The sequence below is a fragment of the Trichomycterus rosablanca genome, chromosome 18, assembly GCF_030014385.1.
Source record: "Trichomycterus rosablanca isolate fTriRos1 chromosome 18, fTriRos1.hap1, whole genome shotgun sequence".
Classification (NCBI taxonomy): Eukaryota; Metazoa; Chordata; class Actinopteri; order Siluriformes; family Trichomycteridae; genus Trichomycterus; species Trichomycterus rosablanca.
The window spans coordinates 6090937-6107726 of record NC_086005.1 but is presented as its reverse complement, the minus strand read 5'-3'; the positions used below and the strand labels follow the sequence as shown (position 1 = coordinate 6107726).

General features: G+C 38.9%; 1 protein-coding gene across 2 annotated transcripts; it reads right to left on the bottom strand.

The window, feature by feature from the left end:
- Positions 1-2: 2 nt before the first annotated feature.
- On the bottom strand, positions 3-15229 carry apba1b (amyloid beta (A4) precursor protein-binding, family A, member 1b). Of its 2 annotated transcripts, none has more exons than XM_063014445.1 (12): positions 15106-15229; positions 9609-11294; positions 9373-9465; positions 9248-9287; positions 8451-8596; positions 6763-6852; positions 5821-6012; positions 5308-5487; positions 3813-4025; positions 3624-3743; positions 2821-2961; positions 3-1638 (listed from the first exon to the last, which is right to left on the bottom strand). In XM_063014445.1, exons 2-12 carry the CDS (start codon positions 11253-11255, stop codon positions 1567-1569), a joined length of 2934 nt encoding a protein of 977 aa, XP_062870515.1. In that variant the 5' UTR covers positions 11256-11294; positions 15106-15229; the 3' UTR covers positions 3-1566. The 2 variants fall into 2 exon arrangements, with proteins under 2 accessions (XP_062870515.1, XP_062870516.1); XM_063014446.1 differs by having other exon boundaries at positions 6763-6849.
- Positions 15230-16790: the final 1561 nt, after the last annotated feature.

Below are 16790 nucleotides of genomic sequence, written 5' to 3'. Positions count from 1 at the left end.
GCTCTTAATAAGTTTTTATTTATTCAAACAGAATAATTCTGTGTGTATATATAATAGATTACATGTGCTCATAATTACAGCATCTAATATCATACAGACATTCCTGCAGTGCTTTTAAATATCACACACGTTAGATTAGGTCCAGTGATTCAGTCATATACTGTATATACACTACAAGACCAAAAGTATGTGGACAACCCTTATATGATGACTGTTTAGCTTAAATTCACTGCTAAATTAAGCATAGTCAAGCATACAGCCATATAATCAGCCATAGAAGTAAAGATTTTAAAATATTTTTGAAGTGGCACTTTGTCAGAATGCCAACATCAAATGTCTGTCCAGTTAGAGCTGTCTGGTCAACAATCCTGTATTATAGTACTATTCTTAAGAAGAGGAAAGCAACAAGGAGCAACAGTATCTCAGCTGTAAAGCATTTGGCCACATAAGCGTACAGAACAGGACTGCTGAGTGCAGAAGCACAGTACAGAAGCACAGTACAGCTTGAACAAATGAATCTGTTTCAATAGCAGAACCTAATACAATGTTCCAAACCTCCTCTGCACACGACTTCAGCACAAGAACTGTTCCTTGGAAGCTGCGTGAATTAGGCTTTCTTGGGCGAGCAACCACACACAAGCCTAAGATCGCCAAGCAACAACTGGTTTGATGTACTGCACATGTTCTCTGTATTAATATTTAGAACACCTTGACTGGCCTGCACAGAGCTCTGACTTCAACCCCATTCAGCATGCAACCATGTTTGACTTAATTGCCCAAAATCAGTGACAAACCTTATTAAAGCTATTATGGCTTTAAGTGAATCCCCGCAGTCATGTTGCAGAATCATGTTTCAGTGTCCACTTACTTTTGGAGATTGTACTGTAGGTTTGTGATGTTTGTCTTTGGTTGGTGGAGGCATGTGCCAGTTTTATGTGGTTTGTGGTGAAATTGTACACGTAAATCATAGTGATTGACTTATTGTGTTTTCATGAGCATCATAATTTGAATTTTCATTTAATGTTTATAAGCCGCTTTATCTCGATCAGGGTCGCTTAGGTCTGTAGCTGCAAGACAGAAACACCCTGAACAGGTCGCCAATCCATCTCAGGGCTTCGTTCATCTTTCCCCCAGTTTGTGTGTAGACTGCCCAAACAACTAGTTTCAAACAACTAGATTCGAATCCAGATCTCAGTGCTGATGGGCTAATTAGTTCATCTAATTTATTTCTCAGTAACTGCTTCGTCCTGGGCAGGACTGTGCTCATCTAGAGTTCCAGCATAGCTTATATTATTTTTATCCTACTAGGACCAGCATGTCGGTTCATGCTAGCTGGTCCACAATGGCTTTCGTTTACAGTTAACAACTCTGTACGATGATCTTATTTATCTCATTTTGCAGTAAATCCATCCAGTCGTAGACACGTTCAGCCGTCAAGACATATTAAGGCAGGTTAAAGTGTTCAGAGAAAAAAATACATCCGGTGCTAAAAAAAAATGTAAACAATCACAAATTTTCACATGAGTTAATGCAGGTCAATTTGATAAATAGTGAATTCTGTGGATTTCAGATGTATACAGGCTGTTCCTGGGCAGTCAGTAGGCGATACATGGCAGCAGGCATGGTCTTCATATGGATCTAAGAGCAGAGGAAACATTAGCATGTTTAACCTTATACAGTGAATCTTCAAACAAAAAGAGGCACATAACAGGCCTCTGAACAGCTCATTTTATCCAGCGAATCTCTATTAGTGTTTCCTTTCCTCTTGTTAAAAATACTAGAATATGCCGCTCAGGTGGCGCAGCAGTAAAAAGAAACGCGCTGCAACCAGGGCTGGATTCTGAGAAGCGTGGTATCGAATCCAGCCTTGCTTTACCGGTTCGAAGCTGAGTGGCTATATGAGCAACGATTGGCCGGTTGCTCATGTTGGGGGTGGGACAAAGAACCGGATGTGGGTCTCTCTCTGTCAGAATGCGATTGCGTTCTCTGCCGGCTGATTGGAGGCGCTTACACAGAGATGGGAGAGGGTGCCCTTAGGGTGTGTCTCTCCGCATGCAACGCTAGGTGGCGCCAAACTCGTCAATGTGTGGGTGGCAAAGATGCATCTGGCTGCTGTTCGTGTTTCGGAGGGGATACGGGTTAGCTTCAATCACCTCCGTCAGGGCAGGGTTCGGCATAGACAGAGAGGAAGCACGATGCTAATTGAACAATTGGATGCGCTAAAAGGGGAGAAAAAGGGGTAAAAATTAAAAAAAAAAAAAAAATACTACAATATACACTCACCGAGCACTTTATTAGGTACACCTATCTGAAAGTAGATTCATTGATTATTTTATAAGCTGACCATACATTTAATTTGTAAGAATACAATTACAGACTGTAGAACGTGTTTTTGTTCTGTACACTTTGAATGGCACAGAGGTTAAGTACACTAGCCCATTACTGATGAGATCTGAGCACCCAGGGTTCAAATCTCAGCTGTGCTAATGGCGAGTCAGGCGTCTACACGAACATGACTGACTAATGTCTGAGGGTGGCTAAAACAGCCTAGCCATTAGGAGGTGTGCTCTCAGTGCCAGCTCCAAGCCCAGATGGAAATAGGAAGGTTGCTTTGGGATAGGCATCAGGTGTAAAAACTGTGCCTAGTCTGGTATGCAAACCAGGAGTAGCCTTCAATAAGCACACGGCTAACAGCCAGACCACTGAGCATGCTTTAATCACTTTGTATACAGTAAACTCCTGAGGAAACCTTCTGCTCTGTGATGAATCATTTTACTCAAAAACTAATTTTGTCTGTATGCTGAAGATGATGTGTGTTACCTCTCCAACTGCATTTGAGAGAAGATGAACAATCTTCTCATGTGGAGTGGCCACCACACTCTGCCCACTGATCTCAATGATTCGGTGACCGACTCTGATTCCGCCCCTCTCAGCTATACCTCCTCTCATCAGACTGCAGATCTGCAATCAACCAAAAATATGTCTTCATTCCACATAGTCGCAAAGGTAATATATATTTCAGACGCTTATTATATGCACGTAAGCAATGAAAGTCTATCTCACCCAGACCCTACAGTAAACACATGCCACATATTTGAATTAAACTGCATTAAAATCTCTTAAATAAAGTCAGTAATTTGTAACTAGTATTCATTTAAATAAGTCATGTAAGCAACATTCAGTTATCAGTTATTCAGTTTCATTTTTAAGAATACACTATATGGCTAAAAGTATGTGGAACCCTGACCATACGCTTGTTGGACATCCTATTCCAAAACCAGGTGCATTAAAATTTGTTGAGCTCCACCCCCACTGCAATGACAGTAGCTACTCCTCTCAGGTACTAATGTTTTACAAGAAGACCTGGTTTGGATGCATCTAATTTATTTTATATAATTTTGTTTAGACATTAGCAAGAGGTGTGGGAAAACAGCCTGAACTTAATAATCAGGAGGATTCTCCACATACTTTTAGACATATAGTGAATAAATAAAACTAGTTTAGGAAATGACTTAGAGCTGCATGAACATACAGCAGTGTCAGGGGAGAACCTGTTACATCCCTAGTGAAATTTAAAGCTCTGCAATTCCTAAAGAATTAAGTTTTGATCTAAAGTTACCCACAATGCCATTCTGTACACTGAAGCCAAGTTGATATCGGAGGTCTGGTCTGCGGATGAGGACCATGGTGACAGGAGGACATCTGACAATGTTCATCTTGATTCTGGATTGAGACTTTAGCCCCTGAACAGGAGGTAAACATATTAGTTTCCATTGGTTTGATCATCTACCGTATGATGGGGTGAATCTCACTTTGATGATGCTCTGGCAGGTGGAAAGAGGCAGGCCCACCAGACTTGTGCCATTCACTGTCATGATCTGATCTCCAATATTGAGGCATCCTGATTTTGCAGCAGGTCCAGCAGGCATCAAACTGGCGATGATGACAGTAGGCAGAATGGAACCCCAGCCGGACTCAACGATCACCACACCTAGAATTTCCCCCTTCTGCTTCTCTATGTATACCTGCTCCAAAACAAAACGGAGAACAGTACTGGATCTGAGACATTTTCTTTGTTTTCCTGATGCGTTTACCAAGCTTTTACTAACTGACTTATAAAAAAGCCGATCCTGGTCTGAACTGAGGAAAACTAAACTGTGTAGTGTAGAATATGCACTGCAATAGAACAGTTTCTAGCCCATCAGTTCTTGAGCCTGGGTCGTGCTTGCACATGGGATCATCTTGAATGCATATAGGGCCATAGGAGTTCTGGACAGATAAAGCTAACTTATTTAAGATATAATAATAACAGAAAAAATATGTTTTTTTACATACCAAAATTGCACAAGGTCAGTTTATTTAATTTGCAGGTCATGGTAACTGCTTAATGAACAGTTCTAACAACCATCTTAACTGGCCAAAAATTGGTTGAGAACCCCTATTTTTCACCGGGATGCGGCCCACTTTTGCGCCCTCTTGTGGTCCTCGGGCGTAAGTAGCGCATGCTTTACTACAACAGTGACAGTGACCACCGAATGTAATATAACTGTACTTTCAAAATAGAGTAAGCTTGACTGTGATGTGTATATGCTAACCAAAGAGACCAAGACATATTTTTCTATTCTTCTGTTTTTCAATTTTTAAACAAAATAATCCATGACCTGTTTTTTTTTTTTGCTTTTTGCAGACCATATTTCTCAAGTACAGCATATGCTGTCAGCTCTTGAGCAATACAAGGAGAAAAAAATATATATAATCAGTAAAATATACCTAAGGCATGAAATAAACAATAAGAATGATGTGTTTAAGTTCTACTGTTTTACACAATCAAAATGTCTATAAATAATAGTTCCTAAGCTAAACATTGGCCCTAAACATCAAGTGAAATGAGAGACAGTCTTGATTTTTTAGTTTGTGCCTTGTTACTGACCTTTCATGCTTTATTTATGTCAGTTTCAGTATCTGATTATTGGTAATTCTTTATTATTCCAACTACTAATTACTTTTAAACATCAACCTATTGGGTTAAAGACATGGGCATAGCCATCTTTTGGCACCACTGGTTAAGATGGGTAGAAATTGCAAGAAAACTGTTATTATGGTGTATTACATTTAAAAACAAAACATTAAAATAGAAAATTACTGCAGATTTTAAGTTTTCCATTGATTCCTGTTTTACTACAGTATAACTATAGGGACAGTTTTTATTAGACATTGATCTGCATGGGGAATATAAAAAAATACACAAATGGAAAAAAGACTTTAAACAAAATATGGTGCATATCATTTTATTTCTAATCCACTCACATCTTTGCAGTTCTCAGATTTGGAGAAATGAACGAGGTCGTCGTTGTACATGTCCTGAGTGTTGAGCAGGTCACTGTACTCTCTCTGACTTAAATCCTCTGGATCGATGCCGTTTGCTCTTAAGAACTCCTGATAAGCCACACTAAATGCCTGGCCGATGGATTGAGCGATGAGCTGAGCCTAAAGAGATACCATAATGCAAATGAGAGTGTAAGTATGAACTAACAAAAAGTGTAACAAGTCTGAAATTTACCTCACAGTATGGACATGACATATTTTGCACTAATCTGAAATGAGCCACTTCAATTCTGGAGAACAGAACATTTTGGATGATGAAATGTGTATCAAATAACCTAGAGGCATAAAAATGTTTCCTAAGACAAAGTAAGTGTATTTCTCAGACATCTGTGGTAAAATTCCACAACCACAGAGTTTTATACCAGGAAGCTGAAATAAGCATCTTACACTAAGACTAGTGAATAATGGTTAAAATAACACCAAAGATGGACTTACATCCTCTGACTCGAACACATGGCAGATCATCCTGTACTGGACGTGTTCGTCCGTGTGCTGTGTGTCTGCTGTGTCCTGCTGCTCCTGAGCACTGTGTGACCGAATCATCTTCCTACGTGCCATCAGAACCACCATGTTCCCGATGTCCGCAATGTAGGAGATGGTCCTTAGGGGATGGTCCATCATGGTGTCCTGCAGGCAAGGATGCTATCAATCAACTTAACAAGATTAACAAGTAAATTAGCCCTAACTGGTGGTAGATGCAGAAGCAACATCATTTGGGACTTTGCTTTTAGTCATTTTTTGTGTGTTGTGTGTCTTTTTCCGTTACTCCAGTTTTCTGGGTCTGTGGTGTTGTGGGTCTTTTTTCCTTCCAAAGGCCCTGAGAACCTTGTTAGGGTACATGGCATCATGGACTTTATGAAATACCAAGACTGATTAAATCTGTCTGTATGTCTTCCAGCAGAACAATGATCCAAAACATGTTCTGTTCAGCACAAAAATAGTTTATAAAACAATCAAGCAATCTCAGTCCTCTGATCTTAACCCCATTAAAAACCTGTGTGTTGAGCTAAAGAGGAGATTACACAAGAGAGGACCCTGGATAATAATCTGGAAAGATTCTGTAAAGATGAGTGGTCTCAAATTCCCTGCTCTGTATTCTCCAACCTTTTAAAACGTTATAAGAGAAGTATCTACCAAATATTACCCACTGCACCTTTAAATTGGTGATTCTATTTTTACATTCTATTTACATGCTTATTTATTTAAATGCTTGTATATAAAGTGCAGGTATTGTTGAGTACAAGACCAATTTATCCTATAAGAAGTATATAGGGTAGTAAAAGGGTAGTAGCAAGAAAAAATAGGAGATTTAAGAAAATCCCCCTAATTCAGTTATCGACAAAGACACAAAAATAAGAGTAATAACGTTTAATTCACCTGTGTTTCAGCATTAAGCACTTTAATCCTCTGAGTCGACACGAAGAGGTCCACCTCGGTGGCAGACAGAGCCTCACCTTCTGCACCCTGCTAACAGAAAAACACAACATTGCATTTTACATTACTTTACATTATGTAAATTTTATGGATTGATAAACAACAGAATATCAGCACAGCTCCACATTCACATCCAAAGAAAAAGGTCAATTTACCCTCTATGCTCTGACTCCCAGTTCACCGAGAAACAAAGAAATGTCAACCCAATGATGCCTACAAATTAAAAGTGGCATGGTGGAAGCCACACAAGACTATGTGATTGGATATCGAGGGACTGGTTATTTTAAATGCATAATGTGATTGGTGGCGGATACGAGTGGCTGTTGGTTGGGAGAAATTCTATCAAGTCCTCAGCTTACTAGAAGTGACACTAGCAGCCCTGAGGAGCACAGCTGTCTCCAAATATCAGCTATTTGTCACTCATACTTATTTGTCGAATATATACTTTATGAAAGAAAAAATAAAACTGTTTGCAAGTTCATTTGGAGGGCATCAAGTTTAAAGTAGCACAGTATTTACTCCAAACTTGATAAATACAAGAGAACTGTATTTAGTGGCTGAGCATTTAGTATAAATATCTTAGAAGTGCATATTCATACAAGTACATACTGTAATGGCAGGTCTCATGTATGAGGCAGCATGTGTTAGCCATGACCCTCCCAAACTGGTTTGCTTGACAGTGACCTACCAGTTTGAAACTATAAAACCTTTGCGTGAACTTTCGCATGAAGTATTACCTCATAATTATTGTTAAAGTAAAAACTGTTAAATATGCAAGGGTCTCAGACATACATATTGTATTTAGAGAGGTAAAGAACAACAGCTCCAGTAATGTGTTATAAATTATGTAAATAAATCAGTTTTCCTTGACAAAGGGCTTTTTCATATGTTGAAGTTTTTATTAGTGTGCACAGCTGGTAAGAATGAGCTGCACAAAAACATGGGTCATGGGTTCGATCCAAGATCCTGTGGATTTTGCAAACCTACCCATGTCCATGTAGGTTTCTTCTGTGCATCCCTGTGTCCTTCAACCTCCCAAATACAGAAACATACAGATGCATACAGATGCCCTGAATTGCCTATATGTGTGAGTAGGAAAGTCGCTTTGTGATGGTCTCCTTTACTAGCAAAAAGAAATGCAATTTTTACTTTCTAAAACCTCTTTGTTAAGCTCTGCAGTGGAGACCCAGCTAGCAGATAGGAGTGTGTAGTAAATAAACTGGTTGGAGAAATGAATGTTACTGCCTAGTGGAATACATACGGGTTTGATTAGCCTCAAACACTATCTGTCATCACAATGTTATGTAATAATCTGTACTTTAGATTTTTCTTGGTAACTTATTTGAGAAAGAGGGGCAGTAATAGCTTAAAGGGTAAGGTTCTGGAATAGTGATCAGAAGGTTAACGGTTCAAGTCTGACCAGTGTCAAGTTGCTACTGGTTAATCCTTAATAGCTGGCATTGTATTTAGTCAAGCTGTAATGCCTGTTCAGTGTTCTTTTGTCAAACGTCTTCTATTCAAACATACTATTACTAAATTCCAGAACATATATTGCATGTAACACATTTAGTGGTTGATAAAAACAGTCCCCCTCACATGATAACTAGTACATCCCTAACACTCACTCTCACCCGAACTTGGTTCATTGCCTCCTGCGCCTGCTGCATGCGGGCACTTTTGCTTGGGGTTCTCTCTGACAGAAGCTGGGTAAAGCCCAAGTAACTGGCAGCAAAGATGATGCCATCAATAAGGTCTTCTGGATCACATGGTCCCGGAACTGTCAAAAGAATTATGTAGATTTGATTGTTATATGGTTAGTATTTACAGTTTGTGGCCAAAAGTATGTGGACCACCGAATATCAGCTTTTAAGACATCCCATTCCAAAACCATGGTCATTATTATGGAGTTTATTGGGATTGAGGTCAATCAGCCATGTGGCCTGTGCAGGCCACTGGAGTCTCCTCACACCAAACACGTCAAACCATGTCTAAATGTAACTTGTTTTGTGCACAGTGGCAAAGTCATGCTGGAACAGAAAGTTAGAAGCATATATTTGATTGTATATGGTAGCTTAGTGGTTAAGGTACAGGACTAGTCATCAGTAGGTTACTGATTCGATGCCCACTACTGCCAGTTTGACACTGCTGGACCATATAGAAAGGCCTGTAGCCCTCAACTTTATGTACCATGTTTGATTACAATTGTAGTAAAATGCTTGGATAAAAGCGTGTGCTAAGTGCCAAGAATGTAAATAATTCATTTGTGCACCTGTTAGTGATGGGTGTAGCTCAAAAACTTGAATTTTATAATTAGAAGTGACACACAGATAAGTTGACCAGTGTATTATTTAGCTGTTATACTTTGGAAAGACTGTAACTGTGTTCCTTATGGTTATAAATAATTATGGTATAAATAATTGCAACTCACCATCAACATATGTAGGAAAGGCAGCCAAGTTTCTTTTCATCTAAAAACAAAAGAAGACATTTTACTGTGTGACTACAGTGATAAGTAGTGAAAGTGGTAATAGCAACTATAATTTAACCATTTACCTCTTCAGCAAGTGGTAAGCTTGGTGAGACATCTGCATCTTGTGTTCTGGAAGATTCTGCTCCTGCAGGGGGTTTGGGATCCGGGACTGGAGCCTGACAAATGGCAGATGGCATCATTACTGCTTCATGCAACAATCTCTGAAGTTTACTAACTTTGTTTTTCATTATTTTAGACAGAAAATGGCTTAGCTAGAAGAAATATAATGAAAAGCATCAGCTTAAACATAGACACTTGCCAACTTCTGTGAAGATGAATGCCGAGGGGAAGTTGAATAAAACTGTGGGTGGCACTCCTCTACTGGACTGATATCTCTCCTCATTACCCACACTGGCTCGTTAGGCTTGTCAGGCTTGTAGGGTGAACGCACGGTCTTTGTCTTCACTTCCTCAATGGCCTCCTTTATGTTCCTTATTGCTAGAGAGATAGCATCTCCAGAGATATTTGCAGAATCTTGCAAAGCGTATGGCTTGTCTTCTATAGCATCATGTTCCACCTCACCTTTATTGTTCAAGACAGGCAGACCACTCTCTGCTGGTTCTTTTTTCAGCTCTGGAGAGTCTTCATCCAAGCTTTTGGAGCTCATGTGCTTCCAAGGTTGCCTGTTGCGTCTTTTAGGGCTGCCAGCCTCGTCTCCTGACTGTTCATCATAATGGTGCAGCCTGGAACCAACTGAAATGCACTGTCTTGGCTCTTCCTGAGGATTCATTTGTGGTCTAGCCCCATTAAAGTACTGGTTGTCAGTGTGTTCCTTGTACCACTCTGGTCGATGTAACTGGTACAACTCTCGGTCTGATTCTGTCTGAGTCACTGGGTAGAACTTGGAGTGGTTCTCACAGTTTTGTGGATATGAATCAGAACAGGCTTCTGTACTGGAGTCTGAGAAAGTTTCTTCAAAAGACTGAGGACATTCAGGCGTTGTTTCTGTGCTCATAGGGGTGGTGTCATTTAGGTTAAAATGGTTAGGGCCTGATTTGTGCTCCTTAGGGGAACTACTTGGTGGATCTGAGAAAGACTGAGCCTGGAAATGAGGTATTAGTATTGGCTGACGTGGAATCTCGGCAAAGGGTGGAACATCCACTCTGATTGGCCCTGATCTCTTACTGTAATGGTGTAAGCTACCCTTTGAACTACCAACAGTTGCCAAACAATTATTTTCTCCCTGACACTCTTCCTCGTTAACAGTTTCTTCCTTTTCTTGACAGCCCTCTGCCATTGGTTCTTCTCTACCATCCTTACAGTGCTCCATCTGCTCGTTTTGTTCCTGCAGATGCTCTGTTTGTTCAGAGTGTGCTTGGAGACTACTCTCAGTACTGGAGGAACACTGTAGGCCAGGACTACCTCCAGCTTGCTCCTCTTTGTGTGGGATCTCCTGTGGAGAGGGAGTTAGCTCCTCTTGTGAGGGAGTCAGGTCGTCTTGTGAAGACGGAGTGATGGAAGACTCCTCATTAGACAAAACGTCCACATCAGGATCACTCCCAGGAAGCTGCAATTCTTTAATCTCATGAGCATGTTTGGGCTGTTGTCTGTGTCTATGCTGATGCCCTCTTTCACCACTCCGTCGATACCTCGTCACACCTGGACGAGGCTGCTGACTTGGCTGTGGCTCTGCATCTTCACTCTCATTCACCTTCCTCTGAGCCTGGCTTGGGGCATGTCGTCGGCTGCGTCGTGGTGGAGCTCGGTTAGCGCCAGGTTGTTGTGATTGCCTGTGGTAGTGATGGTGGTGATGATGATGAACGTTTTCCTGTTCGTCCTGGCTGTTCAGCTGGCATGGTCTCCACCGTGGACGTCCTCCCTCTGCAAGAGTGCTGTTGGGCTGCTGGCTGTTCTGAGGGGCTGGGGCTTTAGTTCCTGCCCCCTCTGGCTCCTCCCTGTGACTCATGGCTGATGCTATGAAGTGGGCATGATGCTGCAACTCAACCTCAAGGAAGAAATCAAGGTTGGATGCTTTAGACATTTGTAATCTGGTTGTGACAGTTAATTAATTAATTTATTTAGAAGCATGTTCACCATACTGTTCAATTAATAATGGATTAGTATGAATATAAAGGAACCCCTATTCACTTACCTGTACTATAGTTATGTTCTAAAGTCCCTATTTGAACCCCTAAATATTGGTAGAGAGTTTGGTACATTTGGTCACTTACAACAGCCAAAACTTGCCTACCTTCACAGAAACAAATAATTTTACTGACATCTAGAAAAATAAGCTGCAATATCAGTGCTTGAAAAGAAACAAACTTTTTCTGTATCCTATTTGCAAATAAGAAAAATCCTGTTTACTTAACACAGTATGTATTTCACTGTTCTTCTTTTGTTTCCATGATTATACAAAGTGAATTCAGAAAATATTTCTTTTTCTATTTCTTACTTTTTGTCACCTTTTATTCAATACTTTGTAGAAGCCCTTTTGGCAGCAATTAGTCTTTTACTGATAAGTCTAAGGATCTGCTCTTGATTCTCTCAAGCTCTGTCAGATTGGATATGAACATCTGTGAAGTAACAACCTCAAGTCTCTCCACAGATGTTTGATGGGGTTTCAGTTTGGGTTGGGCCAGACAAAAACATTCAGATACTTGTCGTGAAGCCACTGTACTGTTATTATGGCTGGTGAAAGATAAACTGTTGCCCCAGTCTCAGTTACATGTACTCTGGAGGAGATTTTTTATCAAGGCTGTTCCTGTATACGGCTCATTTCATTCATCCATTTTATCTTTCTCTGCCCCTGCCTCTGAAAAGCACCCCCATAGCATGATGCTGTCACAATCTTTTTTCAATGCAGAAATATTAGCCAGACGATGCACAGTGCCTGTTTTTTACCAGTCAAAGTGCTTGCTGTTTTGCCCAAAAACCAGGAAGTAGTTTACATGCCATTTATCAAACTCTAAGCAGGCCTTTTATTTAACAGTGGCTTCTCTTGCCAATATATCAGTTTGGCCAGGTTCAAGGTTGTGCTAAGCTTTTTCCATTTCCAAATTATTGAGGCCAGTGTGGTCCTGGGACCACTCAAAGCCTTAAATATTGTTGTATATCCTTGCTTTGATCTATGCCTTGCCATAATTTAATAGTGCAGATCCACAGACAGTTAATGGCTTGGTTTTTGTCCTGACAATAGTGTAAATTCTGAGCCCATAGCTACATAATAAGAATAATTAATGCAAACAGATGCACCTGACCACAAATGCCAGAGCAAAAGGGCCTGAATATGTTTGTTAATAATTGTTTTATTTTTTGAATAACTCTATAACATGTTTTCACTGTTATTATAGGTAATTAAGTGTATATTGATGGGTAAACATGACACTTATATCCATTGAAAATCAAGTTCACAATATAATAAAGTACGCAAAAAGTCAAAGACATTTGAGTACTTTCTGAATCCACTGCACATACTTGTTATGGTGGATAAAACCCAAATTAACTTTGCTCTGCATGCTGTATACTGTAGTATACTTCAGAGATAAAGACTCAATCCCAGTGAAATAAAGGGATAATCTCTAAGATTTTCTCTATCCCCATAGCAGCTGGCAGATACTAGAAGTGGAGACAAGGTTACCATCAGTATCCACCAGCACAGGGGTAAAAATAAATTCTCCTTTTATCATTGTCATAAATATCAACCATGAAATGAAAAGGCACATTGCAAAGCACTTGCATATATGGCTTAGTGTACTATATAAACACCACAGATACAGTTGTTTACAAACTTTTTAAGATCCTCTTTGGGGGTAAGGTTACAGTCACCCGAGTAGTCAACGCCAAACAAGCCCTATATGGTTATATTTTTAAACTACAGGAAAAATGTATTAACCTGATAGGTAGCAAAATCATATTGGTGAATCTCATTGTCTAAATACTATTCACTGTAAATACAGCGCAATATAAAATGAGCAAAGCCTTGTTGTCATTTTGACCCTCATTACTTTTTGAAAAATGTAAATCCTGTTATTTATTCAATCCCATATAGAAACATTATCTGATATGTCAGAGTGCAGCTGCAATGCTTACAGCCCAGAGAAAAATGTATTGATCTGTTTTCGGTTAGCAAAAAGTACATTGCACAGAGTATTACTATGAACTGGTCTTGATGACTAAAAAGACCATTACATTAGTGGTTTGATTTTATCTCAGCGAACAGAGGGATGGATTATGGACAGTGTGTGAGAGTGTGATCTAGTCCCAGATGGCCAGAGTGTGGGCTGCAGCCATCAAGCTTCCACCCAGCCAGTCAACCCATCCATCTGCTCAGACTGCAGTAAAGGTGTTATGGTTTCACTTCAACATATAACTACTGTTAGTAAAACAACGTATACCTACCAATAGTGAAACAATACTATAATTAACCATAGTGCATCATATTAATACAACAGTACACTATATGTACAGTCTATCGTGATACTATATCATACTATTTGATAATACTTCACTTCTGTTCTGCTACCCTCTTTTTGCATCATATAAACCCCATCTGAATAAACTTAGGCAACCAGCCATGCAATCTCCAAAGACAAAAAACTGATAGAAGTGTAAACTCTGTTGTACTGAAGCTTTGTGAGTTTGAGCTTAGCACGGTCATATATGATGCTACCTTTCCAGCAATTCAGTTCATCAGGTTGTGCTTGGTCAACTGTGTTGTTACTGTAGAGTGGAAATGTCTAGAAACATCAACAGCTCGGGCAAGAATTGTTACATTGGCTGTTACAAAAACCATAGATCATAATTACACCAATGTTCTGTCCACAACCTTTAGGGCAAAGTGTTAATATATGACTATGTGCTATAGTAAACTATCATAGTAATCCATATGTACCATAGTTAAAATGTAAAGACATGGTGTATCATAGTAATACTGTAGCATACTAAAGTTAACCATCACAAACCATAATAAACCATAGTCTATTACAGCACACAGTCTATTACAGCAAAGCCATTATGTATAGTAGTAAAACATAGCACAACATTGTACTATGATATACTGTATGTTTTAGCATGTTTTATCAGAGTATAGCTATAATACTAAAACTATATTATAATTAACCATAGTGGTTCATATTAATACAATAGTACACTATATGAAACCAGTCTATCTTGATACTATATCATAATGTTTGTTGATGAACTAAAATATACCACATATAATATAGCCATTTAAAGCTTAACCATCTTAAAGCCATAAATTACAGAACCAGTGTATGATAGAAAAGCATTGTATAACAGTAGTATGATATGTGCTTTACCACTGCGTGCCATTGTATAACACTAGAATCATGATAAATCATGTTATAGTATACCATAGGAAACAATATTGCATTCACTTAGAAACATTGTATACCTTTGTAAAACATAGTGAGCTGTAAAAACCATAATGTAGTATAGTAAGCCATAGTGTATAATAGTGAAACAGTATCTATAGAAACATAGCAAACTGTATTTAAGAACATGGTCATGACAGAACGTGGCATATGAGCCATACCGTCTATCATTGGTAAAACGGTTTTTGTCATTTTTTTTATTATTTGGCAAATAATATAAACAAGGAATTGAGTTAAAACCTGTTGGCCTGCACTAAAAGGCTTAATTCTGCAGGTGCACCATCCACCATCCACCATCCATTTCTAACAGACAGACGTCCTTTAAGGTCACATCTGATCCGCTTTATGTTGATTGGCTTAAATAAAATATATACATTAAATATGATCCTTGACCACAGGCATGTAAGAGTGCATCTTTACCTGTCAGAAAGAGGAGAGATACACGACATGTTTGGCTCATCCTCACCATCATCGCCAGTTCTCCATGTCTCTGATCCGCCTGTACAGGATTATAGAGAGAGCGGCGCAGTGCGCGGCTCCTCCTTCTCCTTCACCGTAGCGCCTCCAGCACAACCCACAGGATCACACACACACACACACACACACACACACACACACACACACACACACACACACGATGCGCTTCTATTAACGCAGCCTCCAGGACACACCCTGAGCCCCATACCCGTGTTACATCAAAATCTGTCATCTAACTACTTTTTGTTACAAATAAAGGGAAAACAGCGGCCTCTACAGGTAACAAATTATACTGGCAAAATATTTTGATGCAACACACTACAGTATTTATCATATTGGTGAATCATCCACAGCTTTTGATGTTTTATAATTTTACTGATGTCCCTGATTGGTCTGAATTTTGATTAAAATACACTAGTGTAGAATCAGTAGTATGAAATGCTTCAAATAGAGTAAAGCAGAATTATAAAAATAAAATTGAATAGACTGTGGTGCTATAGAATAGAACAATGTGGAACAGTTTATTAGAGTACATTAATTAGACTGCAAAAAGCTATTGAGTGGAATATGTTTATTTATAATTTTTACATCAGTATTTGGGGGGGGGGGGTGTTATAAGCATCTGAACATGTCTGAATATGCTCAATATATCAACATATATTAAAGGTTGGCAGAAAATAGTGAGCCATTACATGTGAGCCACTGGGAGATTCTTCTTTTACACTCAATCATGATAGCTTCTTACCAATTCACCTACTTACTGTGGATGAAAAGTACATGGATGTATAAGTTACAGTGTAGCTTCAGTATTTACTTTTCACCCTTATTTAGCATCTGTCCCAAAGGTGATGCCATGCAGGGGTCAAATTCAATATTTGTTTAGATACTGAGAAGTTCCTTAGTTAAACATTGCACTTTTGTCAGTTCAAGAGAATTAACAAACCACATATTCTAGTTTTTATTGCAATTTTCAAAATGTCCCAATGTCATTTGTATCTTTTTACCACTTATCCCTAACAATCAGTTATGAAATTACCTCCAAGCTGTCACCCCATCTGCTGAACAAAAACTCAGGCTTATTAATAATGTATTGGACATACAAATTGTTTTCAAAATAAACATTCACTGAGCACTTTATTATGTACACCTCTGGTATGTACATTTGTTAATTATTTTATTAGCAAATTTTTCCATACAAATGAACTTGTAATGTTTGGAGCACTAATCTTTTGATAGCATTGTCACTGATGTGTTAAAAATACTGTCACAGTCAGTAAATGTAAATCTACAAACTTCATATCTGCTTATATAAAATATATAAATATATATATAAAATAATAAATGAATATATGTACCAGATAGGTGTAGCAAATAAAGTGTTTATACCTGGCAGTGGCAATGATACTTACAAAAATGCATTGGATTTTAAATTGTTAATTTGTAAATAAAGTCATCATTTGTTTAACTTCTCCACTCTTTCGTGTAATTGTTCACCCAGCCTTATACAAATTTTCTCCAAATCATTGTTTTCAAAATAACAATGTTATAATGTGACCCAACAACTGTAAAAACACACTGCTGGCATGAAGCATTGAAACACTTGCATTACTTGGATGACACTGAAAAAG